General features: G+C 47.6%; 2 protein-coding genes across 2 annotated transcripts; one reads left to right on the top strand and one right to left on the bottom strand.

The window, feature by feature from the left end:
• Positions 1-4,345: 4,345 nt before the first annotated feature.
• LOC125543421 (small ribosomal subunit protein uS8my) lies at positions 4,346-9,782 on the top strand. The gene is made up of 3 exons (XM_048706751.2): positions 4,346-4,641; positions 5,823-5,983; positions 9,396-9,782. Exons 1-3 carry the CDS (start codon positions 4,512-4,514, stop codon positions 9,492-9,494), a joined length of 390 nt encoding a protein of 129 aa, XP_048562708.1. The 5' UTR covers positions 4,346-4,511; the 3' UTR covers positions 9,495-9,782.
• Positions 9,783-10,878: 1,096 nt separating this feature from the next.
• LOC125548223 (CASP-like protein 1C1) lies at positions 10,879-11,898 on the bottom strand. Its single transcript, XM_048711885.2, has 3 exons — positions 11,622-11,898; positions 11,416-11,518; positions 10,879-11,326 (listed from the first exon to the last, which is right to left on the bottom strand). The coding sequence occupies exons 1-3, from the start codon at positions 11,774-11,776 to the stop codon at positions 11,114-11,116; spliced, it is 471 nt and encodes a 156-aa protein (XP_048567842.1). The 5' UTR covers positions 11,777-11,898; the 3' UTR covers positions 10,879-11,113.
• Between the last annotated feature and the right edge of the window lie 13,624 nt (positions 11,899-25,522).

Genomic DNA, 25,522 nt, shown 5'->3' with positions numbered 1-25,522 from the left:
TTCTGCTATGATCCCCAACACATACGACGTAGAACGCCCATACTATGCCCACGTGATGGTTAGTGCTATCAGGCCAGAGGCCCCTCGGATCAAATATCCAAATCGTAGTGGATTAGGAGCACGCGATAACGACCAGAGACTCACGATCGATGTGACCCCGTTGCCCCGTCTTGAGTACTTGCGGCAAGGGCTAAGAATGTCTGGCCACGCCTCATAAGTATCTCGCGGGCACCTTCCAGGTCAACCCGACTCCACATCACTCGCAATTAAGCTTGCGCGGGTACCCCTCAGGGCCGACCCATCTTTAATAACATGGCTCAGTGCAAAGTCATAGTAACCATAGTAACTGTGTGTCTAACACCAAGGGGAAACCCCGAGGAATCACCCCCGGTGAATATTCCACTCGATGTAATCATCAAGGTGAACGTAAGAGGATCCACCCTCGAGGTTCACACTTGAGGGGTTGCACGACAGAGCCGTATCGGAAGTAGTTAAGGAGGAAATCACCCTCGATGACCACGACCGGATAGCTACACTACAGAGATCTCATTAGGAGTGATGTAAGAGGTTCCACCCTCGGCACTCGATGGTAACTCTGCAGAGTCGTACAACTAGGGGGTGATGTGCGGTGTCGGGGCCTGGACATCGATCACGTTGATTGAGTCATCGAACATAAAGCGAGGCAACTGGGACAAGGTGGGGTCACTGATGGATCTCTAACCAACCTATACTAAGCAATTTAGGATAAGCACGTAAGGTATGAAAGCAGGTAACAACAACAGGCTATGCATCAGAGTAGGATCATACAGAAAGCAATAGTAGTTATAATGCAAGCATGAGAGGGAAGAAATGGGCGATATCGGAATGCTCAAGGGGGGTTTGCTTGCCTGGTTGCTCTGGCAAGGAGGGGTCGTCGTCGACGTAGTCGATCACAGGGGCAACATCGGTCTCGGGGTCTACCGGAGAGAATAGGGGGAAGAAACAGTAAATACAGAGCAAACAATGCATCACAAGGCATAACAAGACGATAGGCAGAGCTAGGGTTGTCCTAACATAGTACTACACGTTGCAAACGGAGGGAATAAACATCCGAGGATGAATTCCCAACGTTAGTTGGATTCCGGACAGAGGAAAAGAGGGGAAAAGTTCCATGTTTAGCATGCTAGGGGCATGTGACAGATGAACTGACCGCGTATTCGGATTCATTGGATTTTTCTGAGCAACTTTCATGCAGAAAACATTTTCATCGGAGTTACGGATTATTTTCTATGATTTTTCAAAGATTAAAGCAATATTCTGGATTTATTAAATTAACAGAAAAGAGAAAAATACGTTAGCAGAGTGTCAGCATGACATCAGCAGGTCAACAGACCCGCTGACTGGTCAAACTGACCAATGGGTCCCACCTATCATAGACAGAGGGCTAACAGTGGGTTATTTTAATTAAACATGGTTAATTAGCAGCTGGGCCCCACATGTCAGTGACTGATTAGGTTAACTAATTAGTTTTAGTTATAAAATGTTTTAATTAACTTAACTGTACGGTGGGCCCCGCTTGTCAGGGACACGGGGCTACCCAGCCAGCAGTTGACTGGGCCAACCCAGTCAATTGGGCCCATGGGGCTCACTGGCAGTGGCACTGGGGTGGCCCCAGGCCAACCACGTAGGCGGCGGCCGGCGTTTCGCCGCCGACGACGTCAGAACGCGGCGGGGGCACCTGGGCCTCGTCGGGATTTCACTACACGGCATCGTTCGGCGCGTGGCTTGGTCCATTCGAACGGCCACTCGATGCCGCGTCGAGTGGTGGTGGTGGTATGGCCGGACTTTGCCGGAAACGGCGGCGGCGAGTGGCGGAGCGGACGTCGGAGTTCGGGCGTCATTGGATACGACGCTGCATGGCACGGGAAGGTGCACTAGGGGTCTCGTTGGACTCGCACGAGCTCCAGGAGCTCGTCTACGAGCTCGGACGCGAGCTTGGGCTACGGTGGTCACGGCGGCGAGCTCGTCTATGACGACGAGTACGGCCATGACGTGGTCGGCGGCTACGAGCGCGGGGATGAGTAGGGAATGAGGGGAGAAGGAGAGGAGCTCACAGCGCTCCTGCAGATGTGCAAAGCGGGCTCGGGGGAGGCTCGATGTGGCTGGAATTCGATGGCGGCGACGATGGAGGTCAGAGGTTGAAGAAGGGGGTCATCCGCGTCGATGCAGACGGAGGAGGGCCTCCCAGCTCGTTCCAGCGGGAGAAGGCGAAGCAGTCGACGTTGGGGAGGCCGGTGGACTCGTCGAAGGGGAGTGGGGGCGATGCTCGTCGCGGTAGTGCTAGGTGGAGGGCGGCGATGGCACTCGGGTGAGGCGGTGAGCGAGACAGAGTGGGGGGAGGAGCGGGTGGATCTGGGAGGCGAGAGAGGGGAGTGGAGGTAGGTGGGGAGGAGTCGAGGCGTCCGGGGCCTTATCCTCTCGTCGAGCGTCGCCGGCGAGGTGGTTGGACAGTGACAGACGCGCTCTGTCCCACTCGGTCGGAGGAGCAGTGCGCGGGGAAGGAGGCGACCAGGGGGGAATGGGGGGGGGAGTGGGCCGGCCTGCTGGGCCAGCTGGCTCGGGTCGGCCGAAGCCCAAGTGGGGCAGGGGCTTTCCCTCTCCTTCTTTCCTTTTCCTTTTTCCTTTTTAAAGCTTTTTTGTTTTAGCTATTTTAGGCCACATAGGCATTTTGCAAAAATGTTGGATCACCACCAATATTACCAGGATAATATTTTACACATGATGAACATTTTAGTTTTCATGTTTGAGCATTTTGAATTTCACTCTTAGTTTGAAAATGAATTCAACTAGAATTTGAAAGAGAGAGGAGACAATGATGATCAAACACTTGTTTAGCAAAATGATTAACTTAACCCCAGGGGTTACTATAGCATCATTACACCGGGTGTTACACATCTCGTGCAGGTTGGAGGAGGCAATGGCCGTCCGCATTGCACTCCGCCGCTCCCGGGAGGACAACGCCCGGCTGACGGCAAGATCTGTCCGGCACGACTCCATAGCGTCGACTCAACTGGCGCTCGGATCCTCTGGGGCTGGATCATCGCGGGCCTGGCAACCTTCAAATCTCTCCTTCGCCATCTCCAAGCGGGTGGAGTTTGAGTCCCACCGGGACCGGAGTGCCTGCCGCGGGAAGGAGAGGATAAGGGCCACTCACCAAAGTCACTACAGACATGGCGGCAGCGAAGGCGGCTGATGCGGCGACGCGGGCGGTCGCGGAGGAGGAAGCCATCCGCGCCCGCATTATGAAAAAGCGACAACGGAGGAACACGTGCGCCCTCACACGCGAGCAGAAACTGGGCGGTCCGTGCCATGGCCGGACTGCCATCGAAGGAGGACAACGACAGCGGCTCCGGCGACGAGATGATCCGGCTCGATCCCTACCGTGTCTTCGACTGATACTTCCGTGACAAGGGCAGTAAGGGCGGGTGAAGGGCAAGGGCAGTTGTGGATGATCTTCTCCACCATAGCTAATGTTTAGTGATGTAGTAGCCGGACGATGTGTGTAATGCTTTGACGTAGTTGCATGTGTTTGTATGGATTTGAGGCATGGTAATTGAGGTGTCCGGTTGTAAGAAGGCAAATTTGAGGCTTGACCGGTCAGTGTCCGCAGACATGACCGGGTGCGTCCGCGGGCGTTTGAAGGCTTAGATCTGCCCATCACGGCTATAAATGCTCTTAATGGATCCAAACAATATGGATCAGAGGGCGAGACGATATTGAGAATTCGCTCGTGAGGTGATCTTGGCCAAGTCAGTTGGTAGTGGTGGCGATGACAATTGTGATGGTGGCAATGGTGGTGACGGCGACGATGCCACGAGTGCTTGATACCCTTGTAATTGATGATGCCTTCTGATCAACCATCTGCTTGTTGGTTTTTTTGGAATGAACTTGTTCATTCGGTGCCTTTTGTGACTCAAATATGATTATGTTTTTGTTTTTTTGGGGATGAATGAATTATGCATATGCTCGTAGTTGAATTATGATGTGGTGCATTTTAATTGTTTTTCTTTTGCGAATTGATTGTTTAAGTTTGTGTTTAAATGTGATGCATTTATTTACATTGTTTGTGAATTGACATTGTTTCTGAGGAATAGGTGAGATGAATTTTTTTAATATCTCAATAAATAAATAAATAAAGGATAAGTTTTTTTGAAGGGGATAAAGGATAAGCATATATAATAAGATTATATAAAAAAATTTAAAAAGAAAGATGGACCAGAGATGCCTCATGGACATCCAATCGTTTAAACAGCGTCACAGTGCTCGTGGAACCAAGCCCAAGAGCATCCAGGTCCATGAGAAAACACACACATTCGGCCACGGGCAGGCTCTCTCCCGAACGCCAGGCCCATTCCTAACGCTTCCCACCCTTCTCTTCTCCATCACGACTCACGAGCGCCGGCGGCGGCTGGTAGAGAGGCGAGCCGAGAGGTGCGGCTACGAGCGGAAGAGGCGAGGAGATCGAGCGAGCGATGGGGCGGAGGATCCTCAACGACGCGCTGCGCACGATGGTGAACGCGGAGCGGCGGGGGAAGGCGACGGCGCAACTCCAGCCCATCTCCGGCGTCATGATCTCCTTCCTCAACATCATGAAGCACCGAGGTATCAGCTACTCCGTGCTCCCTCTCATCAGGCTCCTTTCAGCAGCTGCTGCACAAACCCCCTCGTCCCTCGCATCTCATCTTATCTTCTGTTACGTCCAAAAAGAACACGAGGGTTTCATCCATGATGGGAGAGGAGGTTGCTGGTGGTAACTTGACGCACTGGTAGTGTATACATCCGGTGGTTTGGAAGGGATGGGCTACTAAGGAGGTGTGATTTTACAGTTCTGAGTTTAACTGAGAGAGCAGCAGAAATGATCTGCCCCTCTCATGTTAAGATAAACTTCAGATTACAAGCACCTGATTTTTAACATTTCAGAGTAGCGTGGGTTTCTTCAACAACTTGCGAGTTTTTATTGTCAGTCTAGATTCTGGATGCATTTGTGTTAAATGTGTTAACATGTGAGTTGGCATTGGAAAGATGAAGGCAAGTTGATATATTCATCAGATATGCATATTTGTTGGTAGTTTTGTGTTCTTCATACAACAACAGCAAAGCCTTTCAGTCCCCCAACTTGTTCTAGTTGTATGAAAACACAAAGCTACCCAATAAATATGCATATCTTTGTGTACTTCATAGCTTGGACGCAATTATGCCATCTCTTTTAACCGTTGAAATAATCGTGCAAGTATTCCACTCTAAGAATAAATTTCAGGGAAAATGGTATTGTGTACTGGAGCTAGTTATACTTGCCTCATCTGATTACCTTCAAGAATGTCTTCTAGTTACATCGCGAGGAACTGTCGCACTGAAATTGTGACCACTCATAATTTAACATCCTTGGGTAGGAGAGAAAGGTGCAGTAGAGTGTTGTATGGATCAACTCCACCTGCTTGGAGGAGTAGGTTATGTGTGAGAATAGCATGCTTCTTTAATACCCTGTTTTTGTTTTTTTAAGAATGGTGTTACCTGGTAATGTAATAATCTTGTATTTGAATCACCAGGCATTATACATCTTCATTTATCAAAAACAAGTGAAAAAAGAAGTTATTTGGGGTAGTGCCAGCCTTTCCTTTCTCATTTTGACTTCAGCATTTGAAAAGAAAGGGGAAAAAACTTTATGAACATGTAATGTTGTTTAGTCTCCTCCCCACTGCCGTTACAAATTATTGAGAGGGTATGAGAACATTTCTTTTACGGTGGTAATTTTCCCTGGAATTTATTCTGCGGACATTTTTCAGGTTACATAAAAAATTTCGAGGTCTTCGATCCACATAGGGTTGGAAAAATCACCGTGGAACTTCAGGGAAGGATTAAAGATTGCAAAGCTCTCACTTACAGGCAGGACCTCAGAGCTACGGAAATAGAAAAATACAGAACTAGGATGCTTCCAACACGGCAGGTATTTATCAACTCATATTTGATATTTGTGAATATTCATATCTTCTGTTAGTTGAGGGATACAGTTATCTTGATACTGTTATTCATACCGTGAGAATCAGGAAGGTGAGATATGGTGTGCCAGACCTTTGCTAGTTTAAATGCTTATTTCTGAATCCATTCTGCTACTTGCAGTGACAACATATGCAATACTGATCATGAAATGTACATTATGGTTACGGGCTACTAAATATTGACTAGATCAGACAGTATTTTACTTTTACTACTCCCTCTGTTTCTAAATGTTTGTCTTTTTAGAGATTTCAAATGGACTACCATATACGGATGTATATAGACATATTTTAGAGTGTACATTCACTCATTTTGCTTGGTATGTAGTCACTTGTTGAAATCTTTAGAAAGACAAATATTTAGAAACGGAGGGAGTAGTACGCAAACTTTTGAAAACATTCTAATCAACATGCCATTGCGGGTTGTGGCAGATTTTTGAGTAATTGAGTAAATATAAACCAAGCCTTGGAAGAATGTAGTATAAATGTTCATCTGTCCCTGTTGCAAATAGCACTTTTGGAAGCAAGTGAAAAAGTCCACAGGTAATCTCTTTTTGATGACAGACCATAGAAAGTTTGCTAACTTGGTTGATGTTATGAGCGGCATATATTACAGCCCAGGCAGTTAGGGGCCTGGCCCAGTTATCTTATCGTGTTAGGGGCTTAGCCCAATTATATCATTAGGAGGATTATATAAACTCATGTAAGGACCCATTTTGAGATTAAGCAAGAAGCAATCATTATTTGCTTGGCTTCCCGAAGGGAGCCGGGAGACCTAACCCTAGCCACCTCCTGCCAACGCCGCCGCCTCTTCCCTCGCGCACGACGGCGCCCAGCCGCCGGCGACCGCGAGATCGCCCACGTCCAGCCCCTTCCTTCCCCTACAATCTCCGCCCTAGACCCGGTAGAACCCTAGTTTCTACTACTTTGGTATCAGCTAGCTCGGTTCCGGTCATGTCTGCGCCGCCGCCCACCCCACCCGCGCTGCTGCCCATCACCACCGCGCCGCTGCCCATCACCACTGCGCCGCTGGTCCCCACCTCCGGCGTCCCCATCGCCCAGCTGCCGGTGCCCTCCACTGCGCCGCCCGCCGCCGTCTACACCCCGGAGGAGGTCACCGGGGTCCTCCACGACCTCGTCACAGCGATCCAGGAGATCCGGCTATACTTGGCCAGCCCCTACGGGCCTCTGCCACCCCCGCCGCCATCGGTCCGCCGGCCCTGCCGTGGTACTTGTCGCACTCAGCAGCCTCCGCAGCGTTCGCTGGGCCGCTGCAGCCGCCGCCCGCCACCACCCTACAATGGCCGCAGTGGCCGTCGCCGGCTCTCACGGCGCCCCCGCCCCCATGCAACAAGCCGCCCCCGCCAGCACTCCACTCTGGCCGCAGTGGCCATCGACGGCCCTCGCGGCTCCCGCCACGCCCGTCGCCCACATGCTGCAGCTGCTGTAGCTTCATCCCGCCGCGCCCGTCACGCCCATGCAGCAGCCGCTGCAGCCACAGGCACCCCCGCCGCTCAGCACCGGGCCGGCGATGACCGCGTCGGCGGGCATTCTGATCCAACAGGTCCGGTTCCCACCCTCACCATCACCGCTTCCGGCCTGGTTGGCCGGGTCGACGCCGCAGCCGGTCTACACTATGGCCGGGGAACAGCCGGCGCCCACCCTGCAGTACGGCGGGCCCTCCGGCTCCACGGGTGCCTACGCGGGCCACGACGGACCGCCGTTTCACGGGGGACCCCCGGTGCCCACCGACCCGGCGTCATCCTCTTCGCTGCCCCGTCCCGCCGAGTTGTACGCCCATGGCGGTCAGGCCCCGACCCCGCCGCGCTTCGCCAAGCTCGACTTCGCCACCTACAACGGCACCGAGGACCCCCTCAACTGGCTCAACCAGTGCGAGCAGTTCTTCCGGTGGCAACGGACGCTCGCGTCGGACAGCACCTGGCTCGCCTCTTATCACCTCCGTGGCGCCGCCCAGACGTGGTACTACGCCCTCGAGCAGGATGAGGGCAGCATGCCCCCATGGGAGCGTCTTCGCGAGCTCTGCCTCCTTCGCTTCGGACCACCGATACGCGGGAGCCGGCTGGCGGAGTTGGGCCGCCTCCCCTTCACCTCTACGGTGCAGGACTTCACCGACCGCTTTCAGGCCCTGGCGTGCCATGCGCCCGGCGTGACGGCTCGCCAGCGGGCCGAACTCTTCGTCGGCGGTCTGCCAGATCATATTCGCGTGGGCGTGGAGCTGCAGGGACCCCAGGACCTCTAGACGGCCATGTACTACGCATGCGCGTTCGAGCGCCGCGCGGTGGCCATCCAGCAGGCATCACCGTCTCGGGCCACTGGGCCGACACCCTGGCCGGATGTTCCCGCGTAGGGTCGGCTTGCTCAGGCTTCCGCGGCACCCCTCGCCGCGGCCGCGGCGCGCCCGTTCCGCCGGCTCACCTCGGCCGAGCTGCTCGAGCGTCGCCGCCAAGGGTTGTGCTTCAACTGCGACGAGCCCTACGTGCCCGGCCATGTCTGCCCACGCCTCTTCTACCTGGAGGTTGCGGACTACATGGAGGAGGACGCCGCCGCCGCCGGGCTTGGCGACCTGCACGCCCCAGCTGCCGCGGAGGTGTTTGGCGACGGGTGATCACCTCGAGGAGTTCCGCAAGCGCTTCCCCGCCTTCCAGCTCGAGGATGAGCTGTTTGTGCAGGCAGGGAGAAATGTTATGAGCGGCATATATTACAGCCCAGGCAGTTAGTTGCCTGGCCCAGTTATCTTATCGTGTTAGGGGCTTGGCCCAATTATATCATTAGGAGGATTATATAAACTCATGTAAGGACCCATTTTGAGATTAAGCAAGAAGCAATCATTATTTGCTCGGCTTCCCGAAGGGAGCCGATAGACCTAACCCTAGCCGCCTCCTGCCAACGCCGCCGCCTCTTCCCTCGCGCACGACGGCGCCCAGCCACCGGCGACCGCGAGATCGCCCACGTCCAGCCCCCTCCTTCCCCTACAATCTCCGCCCTAGACACGGTAGAACCCTAGTTTCTACCAGTTAAATTATTTTTGTCGCAATATGAGTCCTCCATCTTTTTCATTTAGAGATGACTTGGCAAGTGAGAAGAAGCAAACATTCTCAGGGAAATTACATAAAACAACAACTAACTGATAATGTTACCTAGTGTAAGCTTTCTTGTCGTTACTTTTATTATTCAGATGTCTTTCGATCACATCTCTGGCGTGGATGTCAAGCGAAGCACTTATAGCTAAACTAACTTCTGAATGCTTATTTGTCCTGCTTTATTATGTGCTATTCATTTATTTGTAGAGCTAGTGTGTTATTTCTAACACATTTCCTTTTCGTGTTCTTATTTGCTTTGCAGTGGGGCTATGTTGTGGTGACCACCCCAAATGGCGTTTTAGATCACGAGGAAGCAATTAGGCAGAATGTGGGTGGCCAGGTGCTCGGTTACTTCCATTGAGAAGGAAACACAGTTATCCCATGCTGGGTCAGCCCTGGGTTGCATTGTTATCTTTCTGTTATGATGGCTGAAGTCATTTTATTTGGACATTTAGAGCTTGCTGCTTTTGTTCATGGCCAGCAGAAAATGCGATTACATCTCAGAAGTATGTCTCGCAACACTGACATAAATATTGTAATCCTTCTTTGGGACAGGTATTTCTGTAGGTGTAATACACCCATGTACTTCGAGATACACGATTAAGGCTCTAGTTTGAGCATCTATGATCTTGCTGAGAACCTTGTTGCAGCCACTTTTCCAAAATCTTGCATGCACTGGGGATTTAAAACACACTGTTAATTTGGGGTATGTTTATGTTCTTGCTTGAGGCAGTATTGACCATTATTGTTGCAAGATTATGCAAGTTAATGCACTTGTTGTTTATATATGTAGGTGGTGACATGTTAGCAACCCCAGGATCTTGTTTCTGCTAGAATATGATGCGCTTGGTCTTTCTAACCTGCATTTGCATATATATCTTTTAATCTGTCACTGACTAGCTGGCTGTAGCTATCCTCGTGGGCATTTTCCTGATTCCTCTCATCATGTAAAGTCGTTTTTTATTTGCAAGGCGAAGACCCCAAATGTCAAATGGGTCTTGGCATCACAAGACCCCTTGTCAACACATTTTATTTTACTCATCCAAAAAGTCGCATGTAAATCGTAACACATTTTAACCAAGAATAACGAGATCACCCCTTTAATTTTAGGGTGAGGGAGGGATCGAAGTGATTTGTGAGCTGAAAAAAACCTATGCCTTCTTTCCCAGTACCTAAATATGCTATTCCAGCTCAATTTTTTTTCCAACCAAACTGCAAATCAACATTTTTTCCCACAAAAACTGGACGTTTAACAACACCTAACTCAGTCTAATAAATACTCCCTCCATCCCAAAATAATTGTCTTATTCTGGGATGGAGGGAGTACTCCCCTTCAACACCTTTTGATTTGGAACCTTGTGTTGTGTTATCTTATTATTAAATTCACTCGTGAATTGAGTGACTCTTAAATATTTGTACAATCGATGTGCATTCGAATACATGTTCGGACAATAGCTTCACCAGTCTGCTCAGGGTAGCTGTACATGGGCTAGTTAGTACGTGCTCTTGATTGTGTGTATCATGACTTGAACACTGGACCTTGCTAGTTAATCCAAAAGGAGATCCTGCCATCCCCCCCGTTGACTCAACTGAAAATTTATAATGACAAAATAATGTGGTTTAAACAAGAATATGGTAGTGACATCTCAGCTAACTCTCGCATTACTCGCTCATGTTCATACATAATCAAATGAAGAATCGATCTTGGCCAACTCAAAGTGACAATAAACATTGTTTGTCTCATGGATCAAAGAACATTTTCTTATTTATTTCACAGAATTACCTTCAAATTAATTTACATAGTCTGGGTCAATGAGACTTTAGTTCTACCAAAGCAATACTAGCATAATTATGAAGTCTAAAAAGTTGCAAGTAATTTCAGAATATCACAAATATGCCACTGAGAGAGCGTGTACATTCGAATTTATTCTCTCCATGCAATAAAAAACCAGCGACAAATGGCACAAAAGGTCACATGCCCTAGCTGTTCATGGTGTAAATGGAATGGAGAACGACGAGTAAGTGGAGGACGACCGCAACGAAGCCACATGCGAGAGCCCCCGTGACATGGTCGCAGAAAGTGGGTACTAGCCCGCAGATCGGCTGCCAGCCGGCGTGGCTGTTCCCGTTCTTCCCCAGGGCCGATATGGCGGCCGCGGCCGCGCCGGCGCCGGTGAGCACCATGCCCAGCACCTGCAGCTCATGACAACGAGTTCAGCAAAAACGACCTAATCAGAGACGTGGCCATATTGGCCGGGCAGCGTGGTGCGCCGTGAACTCACCGCGTCGGCCACGAGGACGTGCCTCGCGGCGGGGCTCGCCGGCGGCACGAGGATGGCGAGGAGGCTGTAGGCGCACGCGACGACATTGGCGGCCACGAAGAACCTGCAAGGCACGCGCGCGCGCGCGCGGCGTTTCGTTCGTTCTTGGTGACACAGCCGGCACGATGACATGGAAACAACTGGGAGCAGCAGCTATAGATACTTACACGAACGACGGCGTGTATTGGAACTTGGCCTGCACCTGTACGCCGAAGACGGTGGTCGTCTTGTGGCTCGTCGCCATGACAATCGCCGCGACGCCGGCCGCCGCCGCCGTCGCGATCCTGAGCGCGAGGACGACGAACCGCCGTGCTTTCGCCATGGTTGTCTAGGCAATTATGACGAGCACTTGTGCTTAGGCTGAAATATGTTCGGTAGAACGCGGTCTCATGCACGGAGCAGCTTGTAGAAGGGAGGGAACTGAATACGTGTGTGCGACTAGGTGTGGTTTGTGATGAATTATATACTCCTACTACGATTCCAGTCAACGTAGTCGTTATTATCTTAAATTGCGAAGTTGATGGACTACCTCGTTTCCTGGGACTTGAACCAACAAATCTCAAGAATGATGGGGAAGGGGCTCGGAGTTGAAATTGTGCAAAGATAACCAACCAGGAACAAAAACCGTGCTTACTTCCATCTAAAGAAAGAGTGAGGTATCGTAGACCTGTCATCGAGGAATAGCACTAGTAATTACAGTACGATTTTTGACGGAAACGAATATATTTCGAAAGGAGGGAATACCCCTCGGCCTCTACATCGGGTGGTTCATATAACCTTTTATCGATTATTTCAGAGGTCAATATCTGATCATAATAACTGCCACACATAGTTGCCAAAGGGCAAATAAAAAGCAATAGTAGAAAAATGAATCTCATACATCACAAATCCTACTAGTAGCCCACCAACTAAATTGGTTGAACAAATCCCGAGAGACCATCTCGTATCAATTGCACCCAAAGACCGTGGGCTCCCGATCCTCCTCCTTGCATAGTAACGACCACGTATGGATCCAACTGATGGCCTTGAAGATAATCTGCAATTTTTTTAGAACTTTCCTTCTGCTAAAAATACAATCGTTACAAATGTTCTAAATGGCCCAAAGTAAAGCCCAAATTTTCATACCGATCCAAGACTTGTGACTGGAGGTAGATTAAAAACTATATGAACAGATCGCCATAATAGCTTGGCAAGTGGGCGGTGAAGCAATAGACACTGAATGGACTCCTCACCACGAAGCAACCCTTACTTTCACCACAAAAGCAACACTCTGTGCAAGTGCATCTTTGCCAATCTTTTTTTATATTATCTTTTGTCAAGATGATCTTGCCATCTAAATGCCACATGAAGATTTTTATTTTCAATAGGAATTTCATTTTCCAAATATATTTGTGGTGGAAAGGTTGTCCATCATTGATGAGGTTTGTATACATGGATTTGACTATGAAGGCACAAGAAGTAGTCGACTTTCAATGAAATGTGTCCGATTCATGTGAAAGGTTGACCGTCATCAACCTTTTAACAAGGTTTAACCGGATTGTCCATTTTCCCCAATCAGTGGCCTTCTGAAGGCAAAATTCAACCGCAGCTGACCCATCACAGGGGCAACAAGGACATCCTTTAGCTGCACAATGTCATAGACACGAGGGTATTGCATGGCTAGTGGCATGTCTCCTAGCCTTGTATCTTCTCAAAACCTAGTAGATAGGCCATTGCCTAGGACAAACATCCCTCTGTGAAAAAATAATCATTTTCGACCTCCATCAGGACTTTACAGAAAAGCAAGTTAGTTGGTTTTGCATGAACCTCAAAGAAGGATTTAAAATGAAGGTACTTGTTCCTAAGTGATTCTTGCCAAACTTCGTCCTCGTAAGTATCTTGTATAGCCATTTGCTCAACACACTTTTTTCAATCTTGAAGTCTTGCACCCCAAACCCCTCTTGGTATTTAGGGCAACAGATGGCATCCCACCTCGTCGGACCGTATTTACGTTTCTGTTCATCAAATTTCAGGAAAAACCTAGATCTGTAGTAATCCAATATTTTCCTTACCCCTTTAGGCATTTCAAAGGAAGATAACATGAACATAGGTAAACTTGCGAGAAAAACATTGATCGGAGTGAGCCTTTCCCCATAAGACATATGCTTATCGATCCAAAAAATCAACCTTTTCTCGAAGCGATCCTTAATACCATTCTATTCCTTATTAAGAAGTTTAAGTAAATGCATTAGGATACTAAGATATCTAAAGGGGAAAGAGCCCCACTCACAACCAAACAGTTGTGTGTAGTAATTCTGTTCTTCTTTGGCATTTTTGAAGTAGAAGAGTTCACTCTTGTGGAAGTTAATCTTGAGACTGGATAACTGCTTAAATAAACAAAGAAGATATGCCACAATGTTGAAAAGAATAGGATACAAAGGGTCTCCTTGTCGGAATCCATTTTGTGTTTGGAAATAGTGACCAATGCCATTATTTACCTTGACACCCACTCTGCCTCCTGTGACTAATGAGTCAATCCACCGACACCATTTTATCGGGAAGCCTTTCATGCGCATACATTGTTGCAAGAATTGACATTTAAATTTTTTGTAGAATTTTTAAAAATCCACTATGAAGATAACTCCATCAAATTTCTTCGAGTGTAGCTCATGAATCTTTTCATGTAAGACAACAATCTGTCCTCGATTCTCACACGCGCCCTTTGGTCCGCCTCCCTGGGTTTGTGTCCAGCCTCCTCGATGCCCCCCTTTTATGGTCTGGGTTGCGGTATCTTCATCGGCTTTGGGTGGGTACTGGTGCAAATAGTTTGGATCAAGACTAGTGCCCTATATGTCCATGTAATGTTTATGCATCAGTCGCAACCATCATTATTGTAGTCGTGTTTGGCTCGTGTTGTTGCGTCTCGAGCTTTATAATGAATGAGTCTCACTTTCACGTCTCATATTGTTTCTTTTGCTCTAATCTAGGCTGGGTTTGGTTGTCATCTTTTAGAATCGCTGAATTTTGTGTTGATGATCCTTATACCAATTAGATTTTAAGTCGATTCATGCAGGTATGGCGTGCTATCATCTTATTTCTTAATGAATATATATGCAACTCTAATATCCTACATGGATTAATAAAATCCCAACTGCAACTTTACCACTGAATTGAGCACATATTGTCTCCACTTGCCACTATACTAGTGCCGATTCGTCCTGTCACTAGCTATTAACCTTTGTTGAACGGGGAGAAAAGGAAAATGAAGGTGCAAATGGAGCAAAGAAAAATATAGTCAAGGCTTGGTTGGAATATTTGTACTTTTAGTACAGTTTCAGCATTTATTTCACTACTAAATAAAAAATATCAGATTTTTTTCTAAGTTATATATTTCAAAACATCTAAAAAGGGTACATTTTATTTATTTGAAAAGACGATTTAGAGCTAACAAACAACGTTTAGTTAGATGGTTCAAATGTACAATGGATATGGGTCATTGTTAGCCTGACCCACTCATTGTGGTAATACCCAGTGGCTAGTGATGTGTATGAAGGAAATATGCCCTAGAGGCAATAATAAAGTTATTATTTATTTCCTTATTTCATGATAAATGTTTATTATTCATGCTAGAATTGTATTAACTAGAAACATAATACATGTGTGAATACATAGACAAACAGAGTGTCACTAGTATGCCTCTACTTGACTAGCTTGTTGATCAAAGATGGTTATGTTTCCTAACCATAGACATGAGTTGTCATTTTGATAAATGGGATCACATCATTAGGAGAATGATGTGATTGACTTGACCCATTCCGTTAGCTTAGCACTTGATCGTTTTAGTTTACTGCTATTGCTTTCTTCATGACTTATACATGTTCCTATGACTATGAGATTATGCAACTCCCGATTACCGGAAGAACACTTTGTGTGCTACCAAACATCACAACGTAAGTGGGTGATTATAAAGGTGCTCTACAGGTGTCTCCGATGGTACTTGTTGAGTTGGCATAGATCGAGATTAGGATTTGTCACTCCGATTGTCAGAGAGGTATCTGTGGGCTCTCTCGGTAATGCACATCACTATAAGCCTTGCAAGCAATGCAACTAATGAGTTAGTTGTGGGATGATGCATTACGGAAACGATTAAAGAGACTTGCCAGTAACAAGATTGAACTAGGTATTGAGATTCCGACGATCGAATCTCGGGCAAGTAACATACCGATGACAAAGGGAACACCATATGTTGTTATGCGGTTTGACCGATAAAGATCTTCGTAGAATATGTAGGAGCCAATATGAACATCCAGGTTCCGCTATTGGTTATTGACAGGAGACGTGTCTCGGTCATGTCTACATAGTTCTCGAACCCGTAGGGTCCGCACGCTTAACGTTTGGTGACGATCGGTATTATGAGTTTATGTGATTTGATGTACCGAAGGTAGTTCCGAGTCCCGGATGAGATCGGGGACATGATGAGGAGTCTTGAAATGGTCGAGACGTAAAGATCGATATATTGGACAACTATATTCGGACATTGGAAAGGTTCCGAGTGATTCGGGTATTTTTCAGAGTACCAGGGAGTTACGGGAATACGGGGAAGAAGTATTGGGCCTCATGGGCCAAGTGGTGGAATAGAGGAGGTAGGGCGTGCGGCCCTGCTAGCCCAAACTGAATTGGACTAGGGGGGCGGCCCCCTTTCCTCCCTCTCTTTCCTTCTCCCTCTCCTCCTTCCTTTCCCCCTTCTGGCGCGCCCTGCAAGGGCCGGCCGGCCTCCCCCTTGCTCCTTTATATACGGGGGCAGGGGGCACCCTAGAACACACAAGTTGATTGTTCCAAGCCGTGTGCGGTGCCCCCCTCCACCATAATCCACCTCGATCATATCGTAGCGGTGCTTAGGCGAAGCCCTGCGTTGGTAGCAACATCATCACCATCATCACGCCGTCGTGCTGATGGAACTCTCCCGTAAAACTCTGCTGGATCGGGGTTCGTGGGACGTCATCGAGCTGAACATGTGCTGAACTCGGAGGTGCCGTGCGTTCGGTACTTGGATCGGTCGGATCGTGAAGACGTTCGACTACATCAACCGCATTCTCATAACGCTTCCGCTTATGGTCTATGAGGGTATGTAGACGATAGTCTCCCCTCTCGTTGTTGTGCATCACCATGATCTTGCGTGTGCATAGGAATTTTTTTGAAATTACTACGTTCCCCAACAGTGGCATCCGAGCCAGGTTTATGCGTAGATGTTATATGGACGAGTAGAACACAAGTGAGTTGTGGGCGATACAAGTCATACTTCTTACCAGCATGTCATACTTTGGTTCGGCGGTATTGATGACGCGGCCCGGACCGACATTACACGTACACTTATGCGAGACTGGTTCTACCGACGTGCTTTGGACACAGGTGGCTAGTGGGTGTCAGTTTCTCCAACTTTAGTTGAACCGAGTGTGACTACGCCCGGTCCTTGCTGAAGGTTAAAATAGCACTAACTTGACGAAATATCGTTGTGGTTTTGATGCACAGGTAAGAACGGTTCTTGCTCATCCCATAGCAGCCATGTAAAACTTGTAACAACAAAGTAGAGGACGTCTAACTTGTTTTTGCAGGGCATGTTGTGATTTGGTATGGTCAAGGCATGATGCTATATTTTATTATATGAGATGATCATGTTTTGTAACGGAGTTATCGGCAACTGGCAGGAGCCATATGGTTGTCGCTTTATTGTATGCAATGCAATCGCCCTGTAATTGCTTTACTTTATCACTAAACGGTAGCGATAGTCGTCAAAGCAATATTTGGCGAGACGACAACGATGATACGATGGAGATCAAGGTGTTGCACCGGTGACGATGGTGATCATAACGGTGCTTTGGAGATGGAGATCAAAGGCACAAGATGATGATGGCCATATCATATCACTTATATTGATTGCATGTGATGTTTATCCTTTATGCATCGTATTCTGCTTGATTGACGGTAGCATTATAAGATGATCTCTCACTAAATTTCAAGGTGCAAGTGTTCTCCCTGAGTATGCACCGTTGCCAAAGTTCGTCATGCCGAGACACCACGTGATGATCGGGTGTGATAAGCTCTATATTCACATACAACGGGTGCAAGCCAGTTTTGCACACGCAGAAATACTCAGGTTAAACTTGACGAGCCTAGCATGTGCAGATATGGCCTCGGAACACCGAGACCGAAAGATCGAGCGTGAATCATATAGTAGATATGATCAACATAGTGATGTTCACCATTGAAAACAACTCCATTTCACGTGATGATCGGTCATGGTTTAGTTGATATGGATCACGTGATCACTTAGATGATTAGAGGGATGTCTATCTAAGTGGGAGTTCTTAAATATGATTAATTGAACTTTAATTTATCATGAACTTAGCACCTGATAGTATTTTGCTTGTCTATGTTGTTGTAGATAGATGGCCCGTGTTGTTGTTCCGTTAAATTTTAATGCGTTTCTTGACAAAGCAAAGTTGAAAGATGATGGTAGCAATTACATAGACTGGGTCCGTAACTTGAGGATTATCCTCATTGCTGCACAGAAGAATTACGTCCTGGAAGCACCGCTAAGTGCCAAACCCGCTGCAGGAGCAACGCTAGATGTTATGAACGTCTGGCAGAGCAAAGCTGATGACTACTCGATAGTTCAATGTGCCATGCTTTACGGCTTAGAACCGGGACTTCAACGACGTTTTGAACGTCATGGAGCATATGAGATGTTCCAGGAGTTGAAGTTAATATTTCAAGCAAATGCCCGGATTGAGAGATATGAAGTCTCCAATAAGTTCTACAGTTGCAATGTAACGCCCATGATGCGGCTATATCTCCCACGTGTCGAAGCACGACTTAGAGGCATAACCGCATTGTAAGCAATGTCGCAAGTAAGGTAATCTTCACAACAACCCATGTAATGAATAAGGAAAAGGAGTACATAGTTGGCTTACACTCGCCACGTCACACAATAGCATAAAAATCATTACATTCATCCAGATACACTCAAGGTCCGACTACGGAACCAAAATAAAGAACAACCCCAAATGCGACAAAGTCCCCGATCGCCCCAACTGGGCACCACTACTGATCGTCTGAAAAGGAAACGTAGTATCGTCCTGAGTCCTCACCGAACTCCCTCTTGAGCTTAGTCGAATCACCTGGAGCGGTATCATCGGTCCCTGCATCTGGTTTTGGAAGTAAACTGTGAGTCATGGGGACTCAACAATCTCACACCCTCGCGATCAAGACTATTTAAGCTTATAGGAAGGGTAAAAGTATGAGGTGGAGCTGCAGCAAGCGACTAGCATATATGATGGCTAACATATGCAAAAGAGAGCGAGAAGGGAAGGCAAAGGCACGGTCGATGAACTATGATCAAGAAGTGATCCTAGAACAACCTACGATCAAGCATAACACGAGACCGTGTTCTCTTCCCGGACTCCGCCGAAAAGAGACCATCACGGCCACACACTCTGTCGATTCATTTTAATTAAGTTAAGCTTTAGGTTTTCTACAACCGGACATTAACAAATTCCCATCTGCCCATAATCATGGGCACGGCTTTCGAAAAATCAAATCCCTGCAGGGGTGTCCCAACTTAGTCCATCACAAGCTCTCACGGTCAACGAAGGATATTCCTTCTCCCAAGACAATCCGATCAGACTCGGAATCCCGGTTACAAGACATCTCGACAATGGTAAAATAAGTCCAGCAAAGCCACCTGAATGTGCCGACAAATCCCGATAGGAGCTGCACATATCTCGTTCTCAGGGCACACCGGATAAGCAATTCTTACAACTAAAACCAGCCCTCGAGTTTCCCCGAGGTGGCGCTGCAAGGGGCTCTAGTTTGGACCAACACACAAAGGAGCACTGGCCCGGGGGGGTTTAAATAAAGATGACCCTCGGGCTCCGGAAACCCAAGGGAAAAAGAGGCTAGGTGGCAAATGGTAAAACCAATGTTGGGCATTGCTGGAGGAGTTTTATTCAAGGCGAACTATCAAGGGGTTCCCATTATAACCCAACCGTGTAAGGAACGCAAAATCAAGGAATATAACACCGGTATGACGGAAACTAGGGCGGCAAGAGTGGAACAAAACACCAGGCATAAGGCCGAGCCTTCCACCCTTTACCAAGTGTATAGATGCATTAAAGTAGACAAGATATAATAATGATATCCCAACAATAGACATGTTCCAACAAGGAACAAACTCCAATCTTCACCTGCAACTAGCAACACTATAAGAGGGGCTGAGCAAAGCGGTAACATAGCCAAACAACGGTTTGCTAGGACAAGGTGGGTTAGAGGTTTGACATGGCAATATGGGAGGCATGAACGCAAGTGGTAGGTATCGTAGCATAGGCATAGCAAAAGAGCGAGCATCTAGCAAGCAAAGATAGAAGTGATTTCGAGGGTATGGTCATCTTGCCTGCAAAGTTCTCCGAGTTGACGTTAGCTTGATCCTCGTAAACGTACTCAACGGGCTCCTCGATTACGTACTCGTCTCCCGGCTCTACCCAAGCAAGAACAACAAGCAAAGGGAGACACAATCAACCACATGCAATGCACAAGCAACATGATGCAAAACATGACATGACATGCGGGATGCGATATGCGATGCATATGCATGTTTCGGAAAGGAAAGATTGAACCTGGCCTCAACTTGGAAAACCAAGAGTGCCACTGGAAAGAGGAGTTGATTTTGGTCAAAATTGATATAAAGATCACCGGAATCGGATGCACGGTTTGGAAATGACAAACAAAACAAATATGGCACCGATCTGCGATTAACAACACGAGGCCTCCTAAATGCATCAAGAACAACATGCTACAACACTCTAACATGACAAAAAATACATGGCAGGGATCCACTCGAGATGCTTGACAAAAGATGAACACTGAGCTACAGCTAATTCACTCAATAGCAGGTTCAAACAAGCATGGCAAAAGTGCAAAAGATATCATGTTACAGACTTAGTGAAAATAACAACATGTCAGGAATTTAACATCAGGAAGCAAAGTTTAGAGCACGAAAACAACATGCTACAGGAACATATCATGGCAAAGAAAGGCATGGCATGAAGCTACTCAAAGTATACAACAAAAGTCCCTTACTGACCATAAGCCAAAAGGGATCAGAAAATACAATGGCAACCATGTGAACATAGCAATTATCGTTAACAGATTCAGACTTAGTAGAAAACTGAAACATAGCAAAACAAATATTAAGTAGGCAAGTTTACGAGCTCGATGCACTCACCACAAGGCATTGGATGTCAAACTAAGCATACACCCACCAAGTAGACATGGCATAGAAGCTAAACATGGCAAGAACAACATCATAGCATGCACGGATCAACTACAACAACCTCAGCAAAAATGCTTAACATGTAAACATTCTGCCAGGAACATTTTATAGCAAAAGTAGAGCTCGATTGAGTCAAGCTAGGATGCTCCATAATTTCAAACAAAGACATGGATGGATAGAGCACCACAATATCTACAAAACAACCTTACTGATCATGCTCAAAAGAGGCATAGATCACTCTCTAGCAACATGAATACATGGCATAAAAATATAAACAGGGCAATGACTTATAATATTTCTAAGTCCCTGAAATCAGCAACATTAAGAGGGCTACTTTGCATGCTTGTGCTAGTCATCACAGAGATCAAAAAAATACATGGCATACACCCCTGTAAAGATGGCATGGCATACTTCAAAACTCATGTAGAGCTCAAGATCATAGGAGGCACACATCAATCATGGCAAAAATGACAAATGATCAGTTACTGATATGAATCTGAAACTAACAGAACTAGCACTCTACCAACAGCATTTAGGGCATCAAGATGAGCTCAAATGAACATGATGCAATGATATGAAATGAAGTACTCGCCAAGACGGACAATTTGATATGCTACACGCCCAAAACGGAGCCACGATTGCGGAGATATGATGCAATGAAAAATGCACAAAATATTAGGGTTTGGGCATAAAGTCAACCGAGGTGGATCCAGATCTGGATCCAGATCGGCCGGCGCAGACTTCGAGGATGCTCGCCGGGGTTCACTATTCACCAGAGTTGGAAATGAGGTCACCGGATTTGCGGGGCCGGCCGGAGTGGACGACGCTGACGACGGGGCGGCGCCGGCGCGACGGACTTGGGGCGCGCGGAAGCCGAGGCGCGGATGGTTGCGTCGGTCGGTGAGAGGAGGCGGCCGCCGGAGTGAGGAGGCGGCGAGCCGGCGCGCGGGTGGCGCGGTGGACCTCGGCGACGGCGGGCGGACGAAGGCGGCGGGGCGAGGCGCGATGGGCTCGGGGGCTCGTGGTGGGCCGAGCGGGCCGGCGTGGCTGCGGGTGGCGGCGTGCCATGTGGCGGCCCCCGGTTGGCTGCGGGCGGCGGCGGGGAGGTGTCCGGTGCGGGCCGGACACGTCCGGTGCGCGGAGGAGCGGATTTGCTAGGATTAGGGGTGGAAAATCCGAAAATTTCGTGGAGGAGCTATATTTATAGGTAGGAGGAGCTAGGAGGCTCCAAATTGAGCATGGTTTTCGGCCATGCGATCGTGATCGAACGATCTAGATGATGGAGAGGGTTTAGGTGGGTTTTGGGTCACTTTGGAGAGGTGTTGGGCTGCAACACACACGAGGCCTTCTCGGTCCCTCGGTTAACCGTTGGAGTATCAAACGAAGTCCAAATGGTACGAAACTTGACAGGCGGTCTACTGGTAGTAAACCAAGGCCGCTTGGCAAGTCTCGGTCCAATCCGAGAACGTTTAACACCCACACATGAAAAGAGGTAGAAAGGGACACCGGAGGACATAGGAGCGCCGGAATGCAAAACGGACAACGGGGAAAATGCTCGAATGCATGAGACGAACACGTATGCAAATGCAATGCACATGATAAGATGATATGAGATGCATGACAAAGACAGAACAACACGAAGACAAAAACCCAACAACGAGGAAATATCATAACTTAGTGCCGAAAATGGCAAGAGTTGGAATACAAATATGGCATGTTACATACGGGGTGTTACAACACTCCACCACTACGAAAGGATCTCGTCCCGAGATCTAGGACTGGAAAAACTCCGGGTACTCAGAACGGAGGTGATCCTCGCGTTCCCAGGTGGCTTCACGGTCGGAATGATGTGACCACTTGACTTTCAGGAATTTGATAGACTTGTTGCGAGTCTTGCGCTCAGTTTCTTCAAGAATAGCAACTGGGTGCTCATGGTAAGACAGGTCTTCTTGGAGATCAATCTCTTCGAAGTTGATGGTGCGGTCAGGAGTCTTGAAACACTTGCGGAGTTGAGAGACATGAAACACGTCATGCATGTTTGCAAAGTTGGACGGATGCTCAAGTTTATAGGAGAGATCGCCTCTTCTTCCAATGATCTTGAAAGGACCCACGTATCTCGGGGCAAGCTTCCCTTTGATACTGAAGCGACGAGTACCTTTCATTGGAGAGACGCGGAGGTAGACATGGTCTCTGATCTCGAAAGCCAAGTCACGATGCTTGCTATCATAGTAACTCTTCTGGCGCGATTGCACGGCTTTGAAATTATCACGAATGACTTTGCACATTTCTTCAGCCTCTGTGATCAAGTCATTTCCAAGAAGTTGACGTTCACCAGTCTTTGACTAGTTAAGAGGAGTACGACACTTCCTGCCATAGAGAATCTCGAATGGGGCCTTACCCGAACTCGCTTGGAAGCTGTTGTTGTAGGAGAACTCGGCATATGGAAGACAATCTTCCCACTTCAAACCGAAAGAAATGACACATGCCCTGAGCATATCTTCAAGAATCTGATTTACTCGTTCGACTTGGCCACTGGTTTGAGGATGAAAAGCTGTGCTGAAGCGAATGTTGGTGCCCATGGTCTTCTGAAAAGAATCCCAGAACTTAGAGGTAAAGATGCTTCCACGATCTGAAGAAATCAACTGCGGAATGCCGTGTAGAGAGACAATCCTGGAGGTATATAGCTCTGCCAACTGAGCTGCTGTGATGGATTCTTTGATAGGAAGAAAATGAGCCACTTTGGTGAGCTTGTCAATGACAACAAAGATAGCATCATTGCCACTCTTGGACTTGGGAAATCCAGTCACGAAGTCCATCTCAATATGGTCAAACTTCCATTCTGGAATGGCAAGAGGTTGGAGGAGACCAGCTAGTCGTTGGTGTTCTGCTTTCACTCTTCTGCAGACATCACATTCATTCACGAACTGAGCAATCTCGCACTTCATTCGAGTCCACCAATACGACTGCTTGAGGTCCTGGTACATCTTTGTACTTCCAGGGTGAATAGAGAGGAGTGAATTATGAGCCTCGTTCATAATGACTTTACGAAGGTCGCCTTTAGGCACAACAATGCGATCCTCGAAGAATAGAGTATCCTTTTCATCAAGGCGATAGCACTTGTACTTGGGTTGACTCTTGGCAATCCCAATATTCACCTTCTTCACCATAGCATCAAGAAGTTGAGCCTCGCCAATCTGATCTTCCAAAGTAGGAGAGACTTGGAGGTTGGCAAGAAATCCTTGAGGAACAACTTGTAGATTGAGTTTGCGGAAAGCTTCACAAAGCTCGGGTTGGTAAGGCTTGATAATCAAACTGTTGCAGTAAGCCTTCCTTCTCAATGCGTCAGCAATTACATTGGCCTTCCATGGAGTATATTCAATACTCAGATTATACTCTTGAATCATCTCGACCCAACGAGTCTGCTTGAGGTTGAGGTTTGGCTGAGTGAAGATGTACTTGAGACTCTTGTGATCAGTGAAGATGTCCACTTTTCTTCCCAACAAGAGATGTCTCCAAGTTAAAAGAGCATGGACAACTGCTGCCAACTCGAGGTCATGAGTGGGGTAGTTCTTTTCATTGGGCTTCAACTGGCGAGAGGTATAGGCCACAACTTTCTTCTCTTGCATCAACACTGCACCAAGACCTTGAAGGGAAGCATCACAGAAGACCTCAACCGGTTTGGATTCATCAGGAGGAGTCAGAACTGGAGCAGTGACTAACTTCTCTTTCAGGGTGTTGAAAGCGATGTCACATTCAGGCGACCAGACGTACTTCACATGCTTCTACAGGAGGTTGGAAAGAGGCTTCGCGATCTTAGAGAAGTTCTCAACGAACCTTCGACAATAGCTTGCGAGCCCAAGGAAGCTACAGAGTTGCTTCACATTCTGAGGCAGTTCCCAATTCACAATTGCAGACACCTTCTCAGGATTAACAGTTATGCCCTTGGCGGAGATGATATGTCCAAGGTAGAGAACCTCATCAAGCCAAAACTCGCACTTTGAAAACTTCGCATAGAACTGATGTTCTTTGAGTTTATCCAGCACCAATCTCAAATGCTTGGCATGATCCTCCTTGTTCTTGGAAAAGACCAAAATGTCATCAAGGTAGACCAAGACGAAGTCATTTGTGTAGGCGTTGAAGATGAAATTCATCATGCGAGAGAATGTTGGAGGTGCATTGACAAGGCCGAAAGACATGACAGTGTATTCATATGAACCATAGCTTGTTCTGAATGCTGTCTTGGGGATATCTTCTTCACGAATGCGAATCTGATGATAGCCCATACGGGGATCAAGCTTGGAGAAAACTTGAGCACCTTTGAGTTGTTCAAAAAGCTCATTGATGTTGGGAAGTGGGTACTTGTTCTTTATGGTCTTCTTGTTCAATGGACGGTAGTCGACACAAAGTCGGTCCGTTCCATCCTTCTTCTTGACGAAAAGAACACCACAACCCCATGGAGAAGAACTTGGTCGGATGAGACCCATACGCTCTTGAGTATCGAGTTGCTTCTTCAGCTCCTTCAACTCTTTAGGTCCAAGCTTGTAAGGACGTTTGCAAACAGGTTCCGTGCGAGGCTCAAGATCGATGACGAATTTAACTGGCTGGTGCGGAGGCATTACTGGAAGCTCTTCTGGAAAGACGTCTTGAGATTCACAAACGACTGGAATCTGAGAGATGGCATCCAGCTCACCCTTCTCATTGAGAGAAAACAGTCGAATGGTATCATCCTGAGCAGCAAAGACGATTACATCCTCAGACGAA

Source organism: Triticum urartu, chromosome 3A, assembly GCF_056163025.1.
Source record: "Triticum urartu cultivar PI428250 chromosome 3A, HENAU_Tu73, whole genome shotgun sequence".
Classification (NCBI taxonomy): Eukaryota; Viridiplantae; Streptophyta; class Magnoliopsida; order Poales; family Poaceae; genus Triticum; species Triticum urartu.
This window is presented reverse-complemented; position numbering and strand designations above follow the sequence as displayed.